Source organism: Alligator mississippiensis, chromosome 7, assembly GCF_030867095.1.
Source record: "Alligator mississippiensis isolate rAllMis1 chromosome 7, rAllMis1, whole genome shotgun sequence".
Lineage (NCBI taxonomy): Eukaryota > Metazoa > Chordata > Crocodylia > Alligatoridae > Alligator > Alligator mississippiensis.
In genome coordinates this window covers 54088512-54111076 of record NC_081830.1, presented here as the reverse complement: position 1 = coordinate 54111076, position 22565 = coordinate 54088512, and the positions used below count along the sequence as shown (strand labels likewise).

The window sequence follows — 22565 nt, the reverse complement described above, 5'->3', positions numbered from 1 at the left end:
AACAACAGCAAATTGTGGTCCTGGTCTGGGACAGTGCCCAGGATACAACAGCACTACAAAGTATCATCATCATCATCATTAGTCCTACATTTGGTCAGATGTATTGCATGTCTTGTAAAACACATGCCAGAGAAAGATGGTCTTTTTTCACTTCCCAAACAGTAACCTATCAATGTAGCCTGCAGAGCATCTTAAATCTAAGACATGGTTATTCCATCTGTGTATTAAATGCATTATTATAATTATGCCAAAAGCATAATGCCAGATTAATCTGACAGGACAAAAATCAGGGTCTCGTTCAAGTAAAACTAGTTTCTTGCTAATCATAGGGCTAGGTAAAAACTGCAAGATTTGGCCCATACAGAATTAGTGAATCTTTTTCTGCTGTATAGACTAACGCTGTACAGTGTGGGGGACAACCTGCAGCATAAGTACCACCAGTGGCACAGGCAACCTCTGTTTGTGGCATGTAGCAGCTTGGGGTGGGGACAGACAGTACAGTGGCAAATAAGACAGGAGCTCAGGAAGGGTGCCAGGCTGATTTCTGGCAGGAGTGCCAAAAAATTGGCCCCTACTGCTCCCCCACTCCATACAGTGTTCTTGGTCTCTTAGTAGAAAGGCCAAGGATATTGATGCATATGGAAACTGAACTACTTTGTGATCTCAAAGTGATTGTGTCCAGATTGCCCTTGTAGGGCACTGCATGAATTGCACTGCCCTGCTGTAATTGTTTGGTACATAAATAGAGGATTTTTATGTTCAGCACTATACTTATTCTTTATTCTGAGTATTAACTTTACTTTAGAATGCTTTTTTAAAGGAGTGCCTACAAACTGACCTTAATGCTCATGAGTTTGACAGCATGACTGACTTGAATGGAATGGCATTGCCTCAAACCTATTTTTCATACCGCAGAGATTGATCAGTGTCTCTCCAAATCTCCCAAAACTTATCAGCTCTATGAATGTACAACCACCTAAAGAAAATGAAATAATCCTGCTGAGCGGATTAACTTCAGGAAACCTTCGGACTGATTTTGAAGTTCCCCAGGTAGGAATTGTAAATTAATCTTTAGGAGCCTATCGCAGTCATTGGGGATAGCATCCAAAATTTGGAGGGGGGAAAAAAACAAGCTGACAGTACATAGCTAAATGTCAGCTTGAGAACCGCACAGGTATACACACATCAGGTGAATAAGTCTGGTTGTTTAAAATCTGTACAATTATTTAACTAGTAGCCCAAATCCAGGACACAGGCAGTGAGGAGTAAGGGATCAACGTGCCAGCTCTCTAAATTCCATGGGTATCTATGCAGCCATTAATACTACTTTAAGCTACATTAACTGTGTGTCCTTTGAGAAGGCAGGCAGTGGTGGTATAACTTGCTCAGGGGTCAGTGGGCCATTTGGAGGCAGCAGGAAAAAGAGATGTAATGCTTTATACCTGGTGAAACAAATTGGTTCTACAGATTTCCTTTTAAGTAAAGTCTTCCTTCTCCCACCATCTTCCACTGTGCTCCCTGGTTCCTTCCCCAGTCCAGGTTTTCTTACAGCGCAACACTGAAAAGACCTCATAATAGGCCTTTAACATCCCTTAGACTGAATTCTGTCTGGAATTCAGACATTCATGAGCACCCCCAGCAAAAGAATGGAAAAGTCCTAGACTTAATAGCCTAAGTGCTGTTTCCAGGTTCAGCCACCTTGTGGTTAGTTTTTCTGAGTCACAAGAATAAAGAGCTAGCATGGTTGGCCCTTTGTTCTGATAATCGTGGAGCATTCTGCTCAGCAATGCTCTGTATACCAAGAATTTCCTAATTTTCAGTACCCCATAAAGAAAGGAGGAAACTGGACCTATAACCATTTTTAAATGTATCCCTTGGGGATGCTTGTACATGTGAGGGTCATCACGATGTATACGTGATGGAAATGTAATTTGTGTGGCTTAATGACATCATGCATTACACGTGTGCCAGTTTTGGCAGTTTTAAATGACTTTGCATCATTGCAAACTAAACTACATTTGGATGTAGTTTAGTTTGCAAAATTGCAAAATGCAATGATGCAGCTGTCAGCTCGCCCCCAGGCCATGGGAGAGGTGGGCAGGCTCTGTTAAAAAAAAAAAAAAGTCAGGCCCCTCACCACTTTTGCCTTCAGCAGGAATCTGACTGAAATCAGAAGCAGTGAGGGGCCTGATCCTTTTTTTTTTTTCCTCGCAGAGTCTGCTCGATCCCCCACAGCCAGGGGGTGAGCTGCCAGCAGGCCAAGCAGCCCCTGAGCTGTGGGGGGCACCAGTCCTTCCTTGCACAGTGGCAGCGCTCCCCAGGGTTGCCCTGGTGGGCTGCTAGCGGACTGGCAATGCCCCAACTCAGAGGCAGCACCCAGCCGGATCCAACTCTTCCCTGAGCCCACTGGGGCGTCTAGCACTCCTTGCACTGCCCCTGCCACCTTCCGTTGCCTGGGAGCACCTGAAAACAGGCTGGCTTGCCCCTGGGGCAGTGCAGGGAAGCAGCAGGAGGGCAATGGGTGTGCTGGCAGCCAGAGAAGGTGGTAGGGATGGTGTGCGGGGCACTGGAAGCACTGGCGGGCTCAGGGTAGCTTGGGTTTGGTGGGCTTCCAGCGCCCCAGGCACCATCCCCACCACTTTCTCCAGCCTCTAGCACACCCAGCTGCCCTCTTGAAAAAAATTGAAATGGTGAGTTTCAATTAAAAACCCACTGTTTCAATTTACAGGGCATAAAATAAACCTCTGGGGATTAAACCCCCATCACACATACAAGCACCTTGGAACTCTAACCACTTATTGTGGTGAAACAATGTCTTTTTGCTCTACCCTTTTCCTCATTATAGTTCCTGGCTGTGCCAAGAAAAGTTTCATGTTAACTCAACATATTGGGCCTGATTTTAATATTTTTCTTCCAGATGTAAATCAAGAATACTTCATAAAGTCCATGGAGTTATCTTGAAGTAAAACTTACATAAATTAAGATTAAAATTAGGCCACAGATCTCTTCTTTCACTGAGCTACAAAAAGCAAGTCCAGCTACAACATACCAATGAAAAGTGCATGCACATAAATGATCAAGACACTGGCCCTGTAGTCTCTGTACTACAGAGACCATTGTATTTTATGTTGTACTGATGAACTTTTAAGAGAAAAATTGGGTGATTAGATTGTACTTTTTTTTTATACTTATTGGCTGTGTGACACAGGCCTATTTGTTGCTTAAGGGACTGTGGGTCAATGCCCACTAAGAAATGTACTGAGGAAGATGGATCTGTGGTCTGACCCAATAAATGGCAATTTTTATGTTCTTATGGCCTCATTTAAAACATAAAGTCCAGCATATTTTAAACAACAAAGGATTTGGTTTTGCAGCTAAGGGCAGACCTGCAATGAGAGGTAGGGACTCCAAAAAAGCCCAGGGCTACTTGGTAGCCTATGTGAAGTGAGCTTGCTGATCTTGATCCAGTTTTCAGAACACCAATAATAAAGCATCCACATCATAAAACAGTTGGCACCCTTGCTGCCAAGGCTGTTGGAGAGGCCAAAGCTAGAGCAAAAATGTAGACCGACTTAGAGATCTCATTCAAGAAGTACGTTTTCCACATCAAGGTTAGGTGAGGTGGTACTGGCACTTAAAAACATGTAGGTTGGACTGCCTCATAAGTGGATTTCATTCTTCACTGATCGGTCCTTTCACATATATTAAATCTACACATGCACCTAGATGCTTTAGTTTCACTTCGGTTTCTAGTCAGTTTCACTTTCTAATCGCCATACCAGGGTGGGCAATTATTTAGACTGGAGGGCCACTTAAGGAGTTTTGGTGATCCAGCGGGGGAGGTGCTGACCCAGGAGTCAACGGGGGCAAGGGGATGCTGACCCAGGAACAGCCAGGGCCAGGGCCAAGATTGAGGGACAGTGACAGCTCAGGGCTGGGGCCCAGGGCAGAGCCACAGTCTGCTCCCTGCATGTCCCTGCAACAGACGCTGGTTCCACAGGCAGGGATGTATGGGGAGCATATCGTGGTTCTGCCCCGGGCCCCAGCCCCACAATGTCACCGCCCCGGCCCCACCCACCCATCCTGCTCCTGCATGCCACTCCCTGCCCACCTGCAGCCCCATCCCATGTGCGCAGCTGAGCACAGTCTGCCTGCAGAGGCCCTGGGCCTGTCTCCATGGAGATCCCACCTGCTTTATCTGGTGCTCCCAGCAGTGGGCATGGGACAAACTGACTGCAGTAACTGGGCAGGGTGAGACACGACCGTGGGGGCTGTCAGGAAGCTGAGTCCGGCTGCTGGGCTGATTCTGCCCTGCTTCACACCTGGGGATAGCAGGACCAGGCACAGGCACCACACCCCATGCTGCCCCCATGCCTGGGCTAGGCAGGGCCAAGGGAACCCACTATGGTCTGGATGGAACCCCTTGGCAGGCTGGATTCAACCTGCAGGTAGTATTTTGCCAACCCTGCTCTATACTCTAAAACAGCACTATACATCATGGACTAGATCATCTTCAGGGAAATGTTTTAATCTCAGCATATACTTGTTTCTTTATTGACTGTTCTTGGTTAAATTTCATGAAAACATGTTAATTCTAGGTTTTATATTAAAAAGCTCCTACATAATTAGCCAAAAAAAATGTCCATTAAAGAACCCCATGAAAGTAAAATTTTACTTTCTGTTTAAATTCATAGTACCACAAAATATAAACTCATTCACAGTTTCACATTACTTCATTATTTTATATTTTCATAGTACTCTGGCTGCTTACAGACATTCATTTTCAATGGAAGAAATTTCTTCCAGTAGAAAAATAGCCCAGGAGACAAACTGAACAGATGTTCCTCCAGCCTCCTGGCTGGAGAGCTTCACAGGCAAGCCAGGGGGCACTAGAGCAGCATTTCTCAACCTGTCACCAGAATGTATGAAAGGGCTGTGAACAAACTTTTAAAATGGATTCTTTTTTAAAGGAAAAAAAGCATGAGAAAACATGGGTTTCACCTTGCAGGTTGGCAGAGTTGCAGCCTGCAGTGGGCTGCTTGGGGCTGTGGGGAGTAAAGGAGGGTGATCAGGTAGGGGGTGCCATGTGCGTGTGCACATGCACACATGAACGTGGCAGCCAGGCGGCATGAAGAGCAGCTCCTGCAGGTCCCTGCAAGTAAGGCTATGGGACAGGGACAAGGTGGGGGAATAAATGACATATCAGAGGTGCGGGGGGGCACAGGAGACACTACCTGCCACCCCACCTCTTCTCCGGGGTAGAGCCAGGGCCTGAGGGGAGTGGTGGCCAGGTCATGGCAGCCAGGTAGAGCAGTGGCATGGCGCACAAGAGGCTAGCAGCTAGCAGCAGGAAAAGATGAAGACAGTGCAGCCCCCTTCCCCACCATCCATTACTCCTTGCCCCCCACAACCACCTTCCTTGCGCTGCTGGTGGCTTGGCTTGCATGGGGGTCACAGCAGCAATGGGTCTTGCTGCCCTGCTACACCCTCCTGCGCTGAATCCTGCCCACTGGGCCACAGAGGTTGGTTCAGCCAGACTGCAGCCCTGCGTCCGCTATGAGTGCACAAATCTGGGGGAGCACATCCCTCGCCATGCCCCACACTCCTCCTCCCCACACACCTACCCCCAGCCCCACACTTTGGGGTGCTGGGGCCTGGGGTTGGTGGGCATTGGGTTGCGAGTGACAGGTACTAGCAAGGGTGAAGGGCTATGGGTTGGGAGTGAGGGGCGCTGCCAGGGCCAGGGGGCTGTTTTCTATTTAAACTATTTACTGGGTCAGGGGTCAGGACTGACCATTAAAGTTTACAAATGGGTCCTGGTACAAAAAAGATTGAGAACCACTGCACTAGAGGGCTACTGACGCACTCCCTGGGCACTTTGGGGAGCTATTAATTGACAGCCTGTCCTCTCCCCTTCCTGGGAAGGGGCAGGCTGTCAAGTGGCAATTGCCAACTGCAGACCACCTGAACTGTGGGGTGGCAGTTTAAAGGCCCACGGTGCTCCTGGCCACTGGCTTTTAAGTCACTGCCCTGCCGCTCAGCTGCATGATGGGGCAGCAAGGGGAAGCTGGCAGAAGTCAGCAAAGTCCCTTGCCTTTCCCCCAAACCAGGGACTGCCCAGGAAAAGAGACAGGGAATGAAGGCTGCTGCTCCTGTCACCTCCCAGTTTATGGGAGCAGGGAGCAGCTGCGTCCTATACCTTCTCAAAACTAGTGTGACCCAAGTCTTGGAAAGGCAGACAGCCTTTCTCCTGACTCCACTCCTCCTGGTCTCCGGGGTTAAATGTGTAAGGGACCAGGGTGTAGGTGGTCTGGCGTAATGGTCAGGCCACTCAGGGAAAGCAGGGGCCTAGAGTTGACTCAGAGAGCAGGAGCCATATTACAAAAAACAGAGGGTCTGCAACAGTCCAGGGTCAGGATCTGGGGGTCAGATTGCAAGTACCAATCCAAAGGGTAATCCACAAGGTAAAATCTGAAAACAGAGCCAAGCTGGGATCAGGAGCCAGAAAGAGATCTGCGGGAACATCCAAAGCCAAAATCCAGAAATAAGTCCAAAACCAGAGTCAGGAACCAGAATACAGGAACAAGGAGGCTTGCCATAGCAGAACTGTTTACTGGCCTGCAAACCCAAGGCCCCAGCTGGTGTTAAATGGATAGGCAGCACTCCCATCAGCCAATCAAGATGGTCGCTGCTCCTAAACTGGGGCAGATTTCTTTAACTGAGGCTTACTGTAGATGTGCCTGCTGAGGTACTTGGGTCAGGGTGGCCTGCCTGCTCGGAGTCCCTGACAGTACTTGGGCCCAGGCTGATCTGCCTGATCAGAGTAACTGAGAAAGGCAGGGGAAAGCATGCAGACATTCAGTCTTCCAGGAGAACCTCTCCCGAGAGTGATTTCACCCTGGTTGTGGCTGAGTTATTTTTCTCCTGGAGCAGCCAGATTTGCTATTGAGATAAAAAGCCTGAATGTCCGCACACTTGGTTTCTACCAGGAGAATAGTAATTCTCCTGGTAGAAACTGAAAGTCTGTACATAGACTCTGTACATTACACTAAAATTCAGCAACAGCTACTTAGGGTTGCCATTGTCTCTTACTGTGCAGATGTGCAAAACCTAGCATAGTGGGGCCTTGATGTCCACTGGAGCCTCTGGCTACAACTGTAATATAAACATTAAAAAATACTGACACAAGGCCAGGAAACAAAATCAAAATCCAAGCCAGTTTATAGTATTAAAATACAAGCTTTTAATAGGTCATCTAACTCAGCTGCCTTGTAATCTGCAGAAATAGTCATAAGGAGGAACTAAGACTGCCTTAAACTATTCCCTAAAGATTTAAGCAATATACAGCAGTGCATGTACCTACTGCAGAGAGTGGCAAACTCCATCACGGGCAAAAGTAGACGAAGCAATACGTCAAATAAAGGACAAGAAGCTGATTGAGGGGGTAAAATACGCATGTGATAAAGTGCTTACACCTGTTAAATCATGATACAGCATGTTTGTAACTGAAAATGTCATTTCAAACCATGTCACAAGCTTCTTTACAGCTGACTATTCCTGAGAGATTTATTGCGGGGGAAGTAAGGGGTAAAAACAGGACCTCATTTATTTAACTAACTAACTCTTGGAGATTATTTTCCCCTCTAGTGTTCTTGGCTGACAGATGTCTGCTTGGTTCAGTGTGCAAGAGGGGACAGAAAAAACAGCACAAGCTGCATCATCTTTGAAATAAACAAGTTTCTGATTGGACTGGAACTTGTGCAGGAGAGGCAGCTACAGATAGAAGCCAGTGTCTTAAAGCCTGAGGACGATACAAACTGTTCAGTATCTTCAATCGAAGAAGATTTCCTCACAGCATCAGAGCACCTTGAAGATGAGAATGAGACTGATGAATATAAAAATGGTAAATGCAATGCAATTTTCCACCATTCTGTTACTGTCCATACTGCAAAAAACCTCAAGGTAATGCTCACATAAATTGCACCTGCAGTTATTTTCATGCATCCATGTAATTGTAGTTTAGAAGAAGGATTATCAAAAAAATAAAAATAATTTACATTTTTTAAAATCATTACTCAAGAGATAAGGGTAGAGCAGTCATGCAGTCCAAATCACTCTAGTGCAACTGCATTTTAGAAAGTGACAGCTGGTTGTCTAAAAACTAATTATTGGGTTTTTTTTCCCTAGGCCATGAAAAACTAAATGTCACAGAACTTGTGTCAGATCCCAGGAAGCATAAAGGAAAAGGACTTGAGAATCTTCATTATAGGAAGGCCAGATTGCCATTTACTCTCGATAAGAATTGTGTTAATACAGAAAATGTGGCTTCTGCTAAAACCTCAGGGAATTCAGAAGCAGCAGTGAATGTTGTAGCTGAAGACCACCTTTTACCAAGTGGGGATAAATTAATCCAGGAACTACACTGGAAGAATGATTTAGCTGGAAGAGCTAGCTCCTCCCACAGTACTAAGAGCCTAGAAGATTCCTTAACAGGTGAGGCTGAAAATACTTGCCCAGTGTGCACCTCTGAAGATGCATCTCTAACCATTATGGCCAAGGAGGAACTGACTTCTCTGCATGACACAGTATCAAAACAAAACAGTAAAGTAAATGCAGAGGACATTACATGTGAAAGGCAACCTCACTCTGCCTTGCCAAATGAACAAGCAACTACAGGACAGTATGCTACAAATTTAGCAGAATCTGTTTTACAAGATGCATTTATTAGATTGTCCCAATCTCAACCCACTTTTATGGAGGAGGCTGCTGTTAGCATCTCCATTGGAAATTCCTTAAATTCAGCCACTTGTACAAATGAAGATGTAACAACATCCCGATCATGGAATGAACTTCCAAAAATCGTCATTGTACAAAGTCCAGACAGTTATGAAAATACATCAGAATGGCCTGGTTCTGGTTTTCCAAATCTATGCCATTGGTCTGAATCAGAAAATTCTGAAGCCTCAGATTACTTGGAGGAGGACAGTTCAAATGGGAACAGCCAGGGTGCACTGGAAGTGGCTTTAGCTTGTGCAGCTACAGTGATTGGAACCATTTCAAGCCCCAAGGCTACAGAGAGATTCAAAAGAGAACAAGAAAGCACAGATTCTCAGAGCGAAATAGTTGATAATGAAGAGCTGCAGACAAAATCTTCACAAGGGCTTGATGGCTGTGCAGATCTGGAATATTCATTTCCATCTGCTCTCTGCGGCATGACTCAAGTAGCAAGTGCTGTAGCAGTCTGTGGTTTAAGTGAAACAAAGGAAGATAAGTACCCTGTAACTTCAAGTGGACTCTTGTCTGCAGCTGAGGCCTCTGCAGCTATTACACTCCATTGTAGCATAGCCATAGGAAGCAGCATGGAGAAGCTGAATGATAGCATTGCAGAGGCACTCCTCAAAGAGGCATCCATAATTTTAACAAAGCCCAATACATACAAAAATATAGGAGACTTTATGGAATCCATCAATGGGAGAATTATTAAAACTGCCACAAGCCCACAGATTTCACATGTGGATGAAATGATGAGTGATGAGCTTGCACAAAACTTATCCAACATCATTCTGAGGCATTCTGTTGAGGAAGTTAAAAAGAAGAGGCAGCTACACCCTAGACCAGATAGTAAATCAAATGCATATGACATTTTTATGGACACTGCAAATGAACTGCTTTTTAATGTGATATATTTCACATGCAAGAAGATGAGCGATATTGCACAGGTTGATGAGTGTTCACTTCTCTTTTCTGAGGATTCAAGTAGAGAAAAAGATACAGAAACAAAAAGCCAACAGACAACAGCTAATCAAGCATCACAGAACGCTCCAGATCACTCTAACCACAACCCACTTAGTACCCCTTACAGTGCTACTGCTGGCAGAGACGATAGTAACATACCAAATACAAAGACAGTTAGTGAGAGTGAAAGTGAAATAGTGCCAAATAGCATGAAAAGTGCCACACTACAGTCAGACCTGCCAGGTAGAATCCGTGGGCAAAATTCACTGGTTGCAAGAACATCCCCCAAAAAAAGATATCTGAAAAGAACTACAAGAGATTGCTACAAATCCCCAAATCCGAGTAACAACCAAAAGAAAAAAGATCTCAGATCTTTTTCAGATAGAGATAACACGCTTAGAGCCAATGAATGCAGACACGGTGTTCAAGAACAGCTATTTTCCGATGCCATTGTGAACAGAGAAAGTCAAGATAAAGTTAAGTATGACAATGTGCTAAACAATGAAGTCCAAGTTAATGTGTCTTTATTAGGTAACCAGATCTTGCTTCCTTCTCAGCCCATGCTACAGGTAAAACAGTCAAGGGATAAATACTGCATAACAGATTTTGCAGAAGAATTGGCAGAAACAGTGGTCTCCATGGCAACAGAAATAGCTGCCATTTGCCTTGAAAATTCAAATGGCAAGCAACCCTGGTTCTGTGCATGGAAAAGAGGAAATGAGTATCTGGTGACCCAAAGTTTATCATGCAGAACCATAAAAAGAAAGAAGGATACTCAACCTAATGGCTCAGTTGTTAGGAAGCACAGGCCACCTAGGCTTAGTGAGATCAAAAGAAAAACAGATGAGCACCCTGAGCTAAAGGAAAGACTGATGAACAGGGTAGTGGATGAATCTATAAACCTTGAAGATACCCCAGATTCTGTCAATATCTTTGCAAATGAAGTGGCCGCTAAAATTATGAATTTAACTGAATTGTCCATGGTTGATAATGTCTGGCAGGGTCCAAATCATCCCAGGAACAGACTTCACTGTGAAAGGTGGAGCAGAGCTAAGGCCTCAAGCTGTGAGAGCATACCAGAGGAGGATTCAGACTCCAAGAGCTTTTTGAATATGCTGGGCCCAATGAATACTCTAGGCCAGCCAGTGAGTCAGACCAGCTCTGTCTCCAAGCAGTCTAGCTGTGAAAGCATTACAGATGAATTTTCAAGATTTATGGTAAATCAGATGGAAAATGAAGGAAGAGGGTTTGATTTGTTACTGGACTACTATGCAGGGAAAAATGCAAACAACATCTTAACTTCTGCCTTGCAACAGGTAGCCAGGAAAAACGGCCACCTCAATGTAAGGCCCAGTTGCCCATCCAAGCAGTCTAGCACAGAAAGCATAACGGAAGAATTTTATAGGTACATGCTAAGAGAACTTGAAAAGGAAAATAAAGATAATTTATCTTCCACCAGAAGTTCAAGGGACTGGAATAGCAGTTTGCTACCACCTCCTCTGCGAACACCATTTTGTTTTAGACAATCTTCTGTGCCAGACAGCAGATCATCAGGGTCCAGGCTAACAGTGAATGCCCCAGTCAAGGCAAACTCTTTAGATAGCTTTGCCCACAGCAGTAACTTGGATTCCTTAAGCATACAAGTCAGTACTGCATCTTCTTCAGGTCTCTGCAAGTCAGATTCATGCCTATACCAAAGATGTAGGACTGATCAGATAACTGACATGTTAATTCATGAGACGTGGGCAAGCTCAATTGAATCACTAATGCGTAAGAACAAAATTATAGTGGATGAAGCAGAGGTTACAGATCCTGATCAGTTTTCCAGTGATTCCCCACCGCATGTAGAACAGTATGCAAATAGACTGGCTGCAAATATTGTCGAAAGTGGGAAAACTTTAATTGCTGTCCATCAAGATTCATTTGACCATACAAGCAGAGAACATGTCACAGAAAACAGGCATCTCCCAAGTGTGACACAAGGTCACTCAAAACCACCAAGGGACAGAATACATTTAGATGGGAAAAAAGAACATATTACAAACCCTGGATCCCCTGCTTTAAGCCACACGAGCTCCTTTCCTTGCCCAAGGGATGTCCCTTTGATTCAGATAGAAACTGATCAAAGAGAAGACCTGGATAAAGACCCAGAGCCATTAACTGCTAGTAGCATCCCCTGTGGAAAAGCTAAAGAACATGCCAACAAAGAAAAGCCTCCAGAAGCATCTTCTGGGAAGCACATGGTTTCAAGCTGCTTAATAAATAGCAGGTGAGTGACAGAGAATGAGTTAACGCTTTGCTTTCTTTTTATCTCTAACAGAAAAAATCAGCTTCTACTTGAGGAATCCTACCTTTTCCAGTTTAAGAATACCTCTGGGTCAGACCAATGGTATGCATACATGTTGGGTCAGACCAGCAGTACATCCAGCCCAGTATTCTCACTCCGACAGAGGCAGAAGTGGATCTATGCAGGGAGACCATTGCACTGGATATCTCTAGAATAATCTATCCCTGGCATCCACCATTATTGGTTTAGAAATGTCAGAGGAAACGTCTCCAACTGTACTGTTCAATAGCCATTAATAGGTCTATCATCCATGAATTTATTGAGTCCCTTTTTGAACCTGGCTATGCTGTCTGTCTCCACCAGCTCCTGTGGCAGTGAATTCCATAAATTAACTATGCATTAATCTATTCAGGATAAAGTCTTATTACAACATCCTAAAGAAACAAACAAATGAAAACCTACAGCACAGTGCTAACATTGTTTGCTTTAGAATGGTATGATTTTTCCTCTAGCATGAGCAATACCTAGTAGTTAAATGTCTATACACATCCATGTTTTAGCACACCCCATCCTAGTGCAACTGCACTCTCTTTAGAACCCTACATCTGCCACTTTCTCCATTTAGAAAAAAAGTCCTGCTGCATTATGGGGCGATGTTTATAGCAGTGGTCACTCACTCTCCCTCTAAGTATTATCTATTTTAGCCAGGTTTCTTCTGCAACCTAACTTCTTGACTAGCTGAAATGCTAGTCACTGCATATGGAAGCATCATAGTATCTTAGGTTATCATTGCTAATGGTAGAAACTACTGGATTAAATACTTTCTTTCCCCCCACAAATAAAAGGCTGTGTTTTGGCTCCTAGGCAGGGCTCTATATTGAAGTGGAAAAGCATGTACATACCCCTGTTATGTGGATAATTAGCATACTGCCTCTGCTATATCCTGCTGACTCCTACTAACAGTGACTCTTGCTTCAAGCACAGTCAGCTGGTAATAGGATTCATTAAGAAACTAATCTGGCTGGAATCATGGCTTTCTGCCTCTCGGTAACTTAGGAAACTTTTGGATAATGGCTTTTTCCTCTGCTCTCAGACAAATATGCAGTGTTTTCTTAGTGTCTTTAGTGAACAGTTGTCAGTGTGCTTATATGAAATTCACAGAAAGGGTGCTCGTGGAGTAGATATACCCCTAGATTGATATACAGATCTGCCATGCACAGCACTGAGCAGGCACTTCCATGTTCTCAAGAAATACAAACTGTTGCAGGCTTTGGAAAAACAGCAAAGTGAAACATTCATTCAAGTCTACTTGTTTAAAAGCCCGAGAAGAAAAGTGGTATCATTTCACTAGCTCTCAATACCTAAGGTAACTCTTCCTAAAAGAGTCATTTCATGTTTTTTTAGTTCATGCAACAGGTGAAGAAAAATATTCGGTGTGGGGGGAAATGTAGCATGTCTGAGTAGCTGTAAAGGGAGTTTGCAGGTAACACATGGCACCTGATCCTGTCACTCTCCACACACCCAGAACTCCCTGCAATTTCAAAGGGGTTTCCACATGCAGCAATGCTGTAGGATCAATGAGGAAAGAATTATCTGTTAGTATGAAACTTTTGTGTTGTGGTTTCCAGTTGCTTAACTAGAAAAGACACTCATCAGTAGGAAAATCAGAGCTAAATATTAGATGCGGCTGACATGGTAATAAAGGATATGTGTTACTACCGTGTCCTCTCCCCCTGTTCAGCAGGCTGAATGCTGTTTTAGGATGACTGGGTATAGGCAGAGGTGGTCAAAAGAGTTTTATGTCTACACACCATCAGGCATCTTTACATGTGCTCGGGATGGGAAGGGGGTGTTAACTAGAGCAGGTCTTAGGAGCTCTAATTTAAATGCCTGCAATGTCTTGTGTATTCAGCGTCTCACACTTCAAAATGGTGGCAGGGGTGCTTTAACGAAAGGTCATTCAACAAGCTTTACTTAAAACGCCCCCCATCACCATTTTGCGGTATGGGATGCTGAATACATGAAATGCCAAGGCTGCTGGAGCATTCTAATTAGAGCGCTTTTTAGATTAATCAGGTCTGCTCTGGCATATTGTAATTAGCATGTGTCAGAGAAGGCATCAGGCATGTGTATGGGTGCCCATAAGTGTGAACCTGCTTGGTGAACCAAGCAAATGAGGTAGGTTTTTTTCTCTGCAGTCCCCTGCACTTCCTGACTCTCAGCTTCATCTCCAGCATTGGCACAGGAACTTCTCAGAAGCTGTCCTAAGTGAGGTAGCAAGGCAGGAGCAGATGTCAGTAATGGTGTTTCGTTCTGTCCCAAACAAAATTAATCCCTTCCAGCGTAATGAAACTTTTGAGTGATCTTTCACCCTCTGTATAAGGGGCCACAAGGCTAGGCATCTTATCCAAATCTATTGGTTACACTCTGGAAAAGTGGTAGCATAGCAGTAGTCCAGCAATTATCAACCAAGGTGCCAGGGTTCAGGCTTGTACTTGCCTCTGAGCAATCCTCTATACCCACTGCCCAGCTCCTCTTCAAGGAGGTAAGCACTGTAATATATACATTAGTTTTGAAATTGGGTATCACTTAATTCACAAAAGTTATAGAGGAGGGCCTTGAGTCCAGTGAGGGGTGCCTGGAGTCCAAAAAAGGTTGAGAACCACCGCATTAGACAAAGTGAGAAGAAAGACTGAGCACTAGGTTAGAAAATGAAAAGAGGCAGCAATTAGAATGTACCTGTAGTTCAATTTAGTTACACCTCAGTTCCGTTCCTGGAGTCATTGTGTTAGTTTTTTCTAATCAGCAACACCTATACGACCACATACTCTTTTATTAGAGTTACACAGGTGCAAGCAAAGACAAAATGTTTGCCCTGTTAATCTAATGTGCATACTTTCTAAGGCATGTTAGCTATTCAGAGCAGACAGGAGTTAAAGCAGCAACAGTTCATGTGACTAAAGAAATTAAATTTGATTCTGGATATACACAGGCATCCTATTGGGAAAGAAGGTGTTTCCTAGGCATGCTCCAGAGGTAGCTGTAATACAGTCCATGGTAGAATTTTCCCTTCACCTGTCTCTGTGCTTCATACAATCAATCACTGTCCAAAAAAAGAGCTGGCTGGATTTCAATGAGATTTGTTTATAAATAGGAAGTTAAGCACTTCGTGGTCCTTCATTATGAAAGCTGTTGTTGTTAATTTTATTGTACTAATTTCCTGTAAATAGAAACAATACTGCCTTGAAGGTTGAACGTTGTAGGGATTTGCATGTGGTTTTGAAATGGCCAAGTTTTGTTCAAAAGTTGAGGACTGCACTACTGAGCAAAACTATAGCTACATTTGGTTTATGTAAGCGAGATGTTCTGTTTTAAACAATTCAGAACAATTTATGTTGGCAAACATATAAGAGAATGTTTGTGTAGTAGCAGTCAGTAGTTAGAACTCATAAGATGGCTTTGCACAATGCTTCTGCACTTTCAGTGTCAGATAGGTTTAGGGATATGAATGTAAATATCAGATTAAAACATTAATTTTCCAGTTAAGGGTCCTGTAGAGCTATTTAAGATGAAATGGGATCCATATTTAACCTTAAATTTGATATAATTTCACATTGAAATATGTTTATATTGATTTTTATCATACTAGTATTACTTTCCACAGATTTTTATTTGACCTAAATGTAGATTCAATCTGTATCTGTATTGTACACTTTGTTGTTTAAAAAGGATTTGTTTTAAAGTTAAAGTTAAACTAAAAAAGTATCACTTTTTATACATTAAGAAATTTTTAAAATTCTGAAAATAATGAAAAAATCATAATATTTATACAGTGCTTTGAAAGTATAACATTCTATATTGTATAAGTACTAAGACTTATTAAAAGGAATGTAAGGGCATTCAAAGAGTATATCTCGGGCAATGCATAGTGTAAATTTCATCCTCTTGCTTCTCTAGCCAGACAAGCACATATTTACACATGTGGGTTTAAATAGCTAATTTATAATTAGAGAATTTCATCATGCTATAATACAGTACCGTGCATTCTGTAATATGGCAGTTCCTTCTGCATGGCTTGGAACAGACGTTGCATTTGTCCCTTGACAAGCTGTGCTTGTATTCATCTCAGAACAGAAATATCCCGCGATAGGCGTGTACACCCATCGTCCTCTTAATCAGGGTTCAGTGAGTGGCAGAATGGATTCAGTAATGCAATCTTGGGATAACCACTCAGATGCACTTTGCAGTGTCCCAGGATAAACTGTTAGTACTTCTTATTCCAGGAACATTTCAGGATTTATCTCGGGACAGTGGACATGGATGTCTGAGGGTAAAAACAGACATCAGATTTATCCCAGGAAAAAGCCTTTTATCCTGGGATCCTGCAGATGTACAAATCCATATTTCCACTTCAAGTACCTGTGGAATATCCAAGATAACACTTTTTCCTGGAATAATTGTGGCCAAATCAAGTTAATTGCCATTCATTCCAGAGTCAAACTGCATGTATAAAGGGCTATGCCAGTCCTAGGTTTTGATTGGGATTAGCCAGAACTGAATCAAATGCAACATTTGTTTTTACCCTGAATGATTATACTTCATCCTGGAATAAAATGGTTTATCGTGAGACAAATGTGACTTTGATTTGTAGCCTAAACAAAATTTTTTGGAGAAATGTTATTCCCAACAAATTGAAAGACCCAGTTTGTTTTGTGTTTGTATTTACAGGACTAGTAAAAGGACTTTTTAAATGGAATGTTATTCCATGTACTTATCTTCATTTTGTCCACAAGCTGAGGGCTTGATTCTGATCTCCCACGAGTTTGCACTGCTGTGATTCAGCACTCTATGAGGAACATAACCTGAATCTACACTGATGTGAGGATAAAATAATGTTGTACAGGTATCCCACCATAGACAAATGCAAATCTGAATCTGCCTAAAATACCTTCCTGCTCTGGCTTGTTTGAAAATCAAGAACAATAAGACGCAGCTCAACATTACCTGAAAATTAAAGATTCTAGCTTAGGTTTGCTTGTGTTATATACTTAACATCTCAGTAATGCCTTGCTTTTTAACCTTGCCAGCATTAGTACTAGGACTGGAACAGATGCTGAAACTGTAGTGGAAACAAAAACAGCTGAAGAATTCCCAAACCCTCTCAGCAGCAGTGATGAAAGCATGGGCAGCTGGTCTCAGCTAGTGAATGATGAGGATAATCCTGATGATACGAGTAGCTACTTACAACTCAGTGAGAGATCCATGAGGTACCTGATTTCTGTCAGTGTTTGATGTATTATTATTCCAGACAAGCTGAGAGTAAAAATTTAATTCTTGCAGTGTAGCCAGAGAGAACTTCTAAATGCTATTGCCCTTGATGAAAACAGTGGCTTTAGTTGAAATCTCTGTCTTTCATACTGGCTAGGAATATAAGAGGTTGCCACCGTATCTGTAGGTTCCATCAGATTTCCTACAGTATTCAGACGGTTTGATTACTACACTAAAACAGTTGCTTATCGTATGGGCATGGCTTTCCCTAGCAGGTAAACAGTAAGACAGGAAGTCAAATATCTTGCCTTAAAACACCACGTTCAGCGGTATCTGAATCTCTGCAGGTGTGTCCAGGACATCTCTAACCACTTGCTAGTCATCCTGTACAAGAACTCATGCAGTTTGTTTTTCCTATTAAAGGCTAGGAGTTGGATTAAAATTCACATATCACTGCATAAACTATTAACAAAAAAAATTGAGTCCATCTTTTTTTTTCATATCACAGCATCAGTAGATGCATGACTCATCCAGGAATAATTTATGAAAAGTCTCATATTATTTTAAACGTATCAGTGCCCTTTTTCTTGGGAATCATTTGTTGAGCATGATTGGAGTTGCATGCCCTGATTTTGTAGAATCTGGGGTCAAAGCTATAGCTCTGAATTCCAGGGGGGGAGCCCATTCACTTTTCCTTGCATATTAGAAAATGTATGGACACATGTAGGGGTGGAGGTTGACACTGATATTTAAACTTTTGCTTTGTCAGCAATGGCAACAGCAGTACAACTAGCAGTCTTGGCATTATGGACCTGGAAATTTATCAGGAAAACATGCCATCTTCTCCCATGATTAAGTAAGTAGCTACTAAAATGAAGTCTGGTATTTAGAAGTACTATTCTAATGTCAGCTGAAAATAATTTATATCATACAGTATGTGCCAAACCCCTAATAACCATGCTTCTAAGCTGCTGCCTCAGCAGTTGTTAATCTTCAATAAATGTACATGCAGATATCTTCCTGCAGACTGGCAATATCAGCCTATAGTAAAGCTGTTCCACGTGGATGTCTCAAGGAGCTGCATAGCCACCATGTGCTTTGCTTAAAAGGTGAAACTGAGATATCCACTTCCCCTTGGGTCGGCACTCCTCGCTAGAAAACTTTGCAACTATTACTGTAACAAGGCTTACTGTAACAGTTGTAAGATTAAGTACAATAGAGCCAATTTAAGTTGAAGAAAGAGAAACACCGAGCTTCTTTTAAAAAAAGTGATCATTTGCCCCAAGATACTCCTTGTCTGCCGTCTCTGGGCATGTTTCTACCAACCTTGCTCAATAGGAATAAAATGAGAGAGATGTGCAAGTACCTGCCTAAAGATTCTGGTACCCTGAAACATGGTATGACCTGCTAGTAGATGGTGTGATGCAGTGGCACCCATGGAAGTAAGTATACTGTACATCATGCTGAAAACATGGTACAGTGCAAAGTCACTGTGACCACCTCCCCTTCAACCCGACCCCCAACAACCCATTAATGGTTTGTAGCCTATCTTTATCTCAGGGACACCATACTGCAGCACTAGCTTCTCTTGCTATCAGAAATTCTAACCTTTTTGATAAACACACTGGACACTGATATTTCTATAGAGTCATAAATATTTTGTTGCAGCTGTGATTGCTAGCCTTAATAAAACATGTATTCCATTCCCTCAACACCATGGAGTGCTGGCTGCTCCATGCAGACACTTCAACCCAACATCTCTCAGAGTCCAGATGATGAGGGCTCCCAGCCAGGGAGCTCATGGTGTGTTTCCCCAACAGCCAAGCTTGTTAACTGTCAGTCCCAGGATCTCCCTGCACCAGCCATATAGCACAATGGGATCTGATGCAAGAACCCATAGTTACACCTTCAGATTCCATCATGCCATTTACAGTCTGCAGGGGCCCAAAGGGCAGATAATACTGTTCTTCCACAATAGCAGCCAAAGTCTCCAATGTTTAACTCTCCTTGATTGATGAGAAAATGGAAGTTTATGTAGTGAGTGGTTGCTAAACCTCTAGGAACACTAGAAAAATCAATAGCATCATTACCAGATTGACAGCCTTCTGCAGTATGTAGATGTGCATGGCCTTACTTCTCAGAAAAGGAGGGCAGGAAAAAGCAGATCTCTGACACTGTACTGGAGTTTGTCTGCTATAGTGCAACATACAAAGTATAGCTTGCTTGAGATGTTTGGATTATTTTAATATAATCCAGTTATTAGAGAAGAACTAAAATGCTAGAAAATAGCAGCTGGAGGTACTAATGCATTATTATTACATCCAGCTATGACAGACAGAGAGAGTACAAGAAAGCAATTACAGCAGAATGCAACATCGAAAGGTACGCACATAGAAAGTACAGTACTTCACCGAATCACAGGGCTTGCAGTTTCCCATCAAGATAACACAACTATCAACCATAAAGATACACTGTCAACCTTAAAGAAGGGTGATGTAGCTTATACACTGAAAACAGTTCACTGTACTCTTGTAGTAGCATTGTGTAGTGTCTCAAGGCTGTCCCTGATGGGACTATTATGAGATACAGTACCCTGCTGTATCTTTTCCATTTATATATTTTATCATCTTTGTAATATTTTAGATTCAAATTGTGCATTATAAGATAAATATGCTACCTCACCTTGCATTAAACTATGCTTTTACTGTTCCAAAATATTACTAACAGGTTTTCTTGTTTTTTGTTTGTTTTTAAGTGAATTAATAGAAGAAAAAATGTTCCTTAAAGAACAGCCAGAGAACACAGAGGGTAAGCTGAACTGTTTCACCTGTAGCATTGGCATCTGACTTGCCATAGAGTATTTGAGGTTAATAAAAGTAATGCCATCATGACTGTGTTTCAGAAAGCACCTCTGGGCTGTCAGTGGGGACATCCAATTGTCAAAAGGATCTATTAGTGATCAACTTTGATCTGGAGCCAGAGTGCCCTGATGCAGAGCTCAGAGCAACACTTCAGTGGATAGCTGCCTCTGAACTTGGAATCCCAACCATCTACTTCAAGAAATCTCAGGAAAATAGGATTGAAAAGGTAGTATTTTCCTTTCCTGGGCATAGACAGTGTTTTTTAAGCTCAAAAGCTTTTAAACAAATTTGATTGTATTGAAGTCACTGAAATGGTCTTAAGAGTAGATTTGACAGCAACAGATCTTTGCTAGAATAGTAGTAGCGCTGCCGTCTACTAGAGATGAGTTGAGATTATTTAAATGCCCCATTAGTTTGAGTGCACAACAGCAGCTGCACAAATGAATAATCACTAATGAAAATCACACTACTTCAAAAACAACCAAATATTCTCCAGCAATTAGAATGCACCTCCTGACATCGGCCATATCAGGGACAGCTGCTTAAATTGAGACAGTATTAGTCAAAAAGACCTTAACAAACAGGGTAATGTCAAATGTTATGTGGAGTTTAACAGATTGGTAATTGATCACTCCAGTATACCAACAAAGTCTTACTTACTGCTTAGGGCCCAGTTAAACTTGTTTGGCAGAACCTCAACCCCTCTGATGTTAATGACAGCAGGAGCAGAATTTGACATGGGCCTGTTCTGGCCCCCTTTCTCTGCTTCAGCCCCCAATACAAGTTAGAAATCTCACTTGTTTTGAGTTTGCTGTGCTGCCCAAAGATTCCTGTACTGGAGAATAGTTGGAACACAGTGATGCCCTGAATGGTCCGTGGCAGCTCTTACACTCAAAGATTTCTACTGTGACCAGTTGTATTGACTTCAGACTATCCTTGGGCTGGTGGAATTGGTATACAGGGCTCCAGTGTACTGAAGAATTTGATCCACCGTGCTCAAATATGCAGGGAAGTGTTCTGTGAAGACTCTTAGTGTGACTCTTATATTGCTTATTTTGCAAAATAAACTATGCTAATATATCTGTTAACTTATTATCAGCAGGCTGTCCACCAGGGCACCCGAGTTAAAACTTAGAGTCACCATTGTATTACTAGAGTCAGCATTGCCAACTGAACCAGTTTTGCAATGGCAAATCTGTCACTTCAGAAATGAGGCTTACTGAAGGGTTCTGTGAAGTCTCATGGACATCAGGAATTCGTGCCAAACAGAATAGCAAAATGGTGGTAGGGCATGTAGAACTGGGCCCTTTACTACTAATCAAACCTTACTTACCCTACTACCCATTGTTTTGAAAGCATAGCTCCAATGGAGAAGCATGCAGATTTCAAAGACCTTTTAAATGCAACTGTAATGTTATTTCAAGCCACCAAATCACCGAGATCAACATGGAAGCCCCAAATCCCCTCAAAAACTGTACCCCTCAGGTACAGTGGAGTTGTTCCTTATACTAAGGGGTTGGAGCTGCTCACAGATTACCATTTCACACTGTCCATTTTCCATGGAGAGTGACAAACTCCATTAAGTCATGAGGCTAATGAAAGTGTCAGAGTATTTAAATATATTAATGAAGAAAAATTATTGACTTCAATATTTTGGACTTTTAAAATAATTTCTATAATTAGATCATTTTATGTACCAGAGATATTGTTTGGTATTTCTTGAGTACATGCATTTGGGAATCATAAACATAATTTAAAATGCATTCAGCAGCAACTGTCCAAATTGCATCTTATTAAAAAGCAGCTGTCAGCTTTACCCATCTGCTTTTGCGAAGTTAATTCAATTGCTAAAATGCACTGAAGAATAATGAAGCATATCCTGCCTACAATGCTGCTTCTGGAGATTGCACACCTATTAAATAGTATTAAAATACATATTAAAAGTTTAGGGTGCAGCATAAAAATGGCAAACAGCTACCCTAGCTGCAGATATGCAGTATTTTCTCATGTGGTTTAAAACTGGAGGCTGTATATAGAGGAACCTAATTAGTTATTGATTGTGAAACTCAAGGAAATGAAAAGCTTTGATTTTCATTTCCAAGCCAAAGAAAGGATGGGACCAGATGCATGACATTATGAAGCCCATTATTAAGTACAAAAGTGGACACAATGTAGGATTTTCCAGCTGTTCAAGACTAAATGAAATGCAACATAACAAGACCAGTGACGATGGTAATGAACAAATATATTTTACTTCAAATATAAGCTCTTCATGTTGGCGCTCTCAATTCTCAACTTTTACAATACCATTATTCTGATGGTTGCATTTCGTTCTCGGGCTTACAGTCTAAGTTACATTGCAGGGACTAACTTGATTACACAGGAGTTACTATTGATTTAATTAGTGTCACTGA

General features: G+C 42.3%; 1 protein-coding gene across 4 annotated transcripts in view; it reads left to right on the top strand.

The window, feature by feature from the left end:
- The window catches only part of SPHKAP (SPHK1 interactor, AKAP domain containing), a 133322-nt gene that overhangs the window by 108258 nt on the left and 2499 nt on the right, over nucleotides 1-22565 (top strand). For 2 of the 4 annotated variants that reach the window (XM_019491809.2, XM_019491807.2), the window contains exons 5-11: nucleotides 916-1050; nucleotides 7648-7903; nucleotides 8188-12004; nucleotides 17110-17289; nucleotides 18060-18146; nucleotides 20046-20098; nucleotides 20193-20377. In XM_019491809.2, coding sequence (XP_019347354.1) covers nucleotides 916-1050; nucleotides 7648-7903; nucleotides 8188-12004; nucleotides 17110-17289; nucleotides 18060-18146; nucleotides 20046-20098; nucleotides 20193-20377 — 4713 coding nt within the window. The remainder of the gene's footprint in view (nucleotides 1-915; nucleotides 1051-7647; nucleotides 7904-8187; nucleotides 12005-17109; nucleotides 17290-18059; nucleotides 18147-20045; nucleotides 20099-20192; nucleotides 20378-22565) is intronic. The other 2 variants (XM_019491808.2, XM_019491811.2) reach the window with 2 other exon arrangements.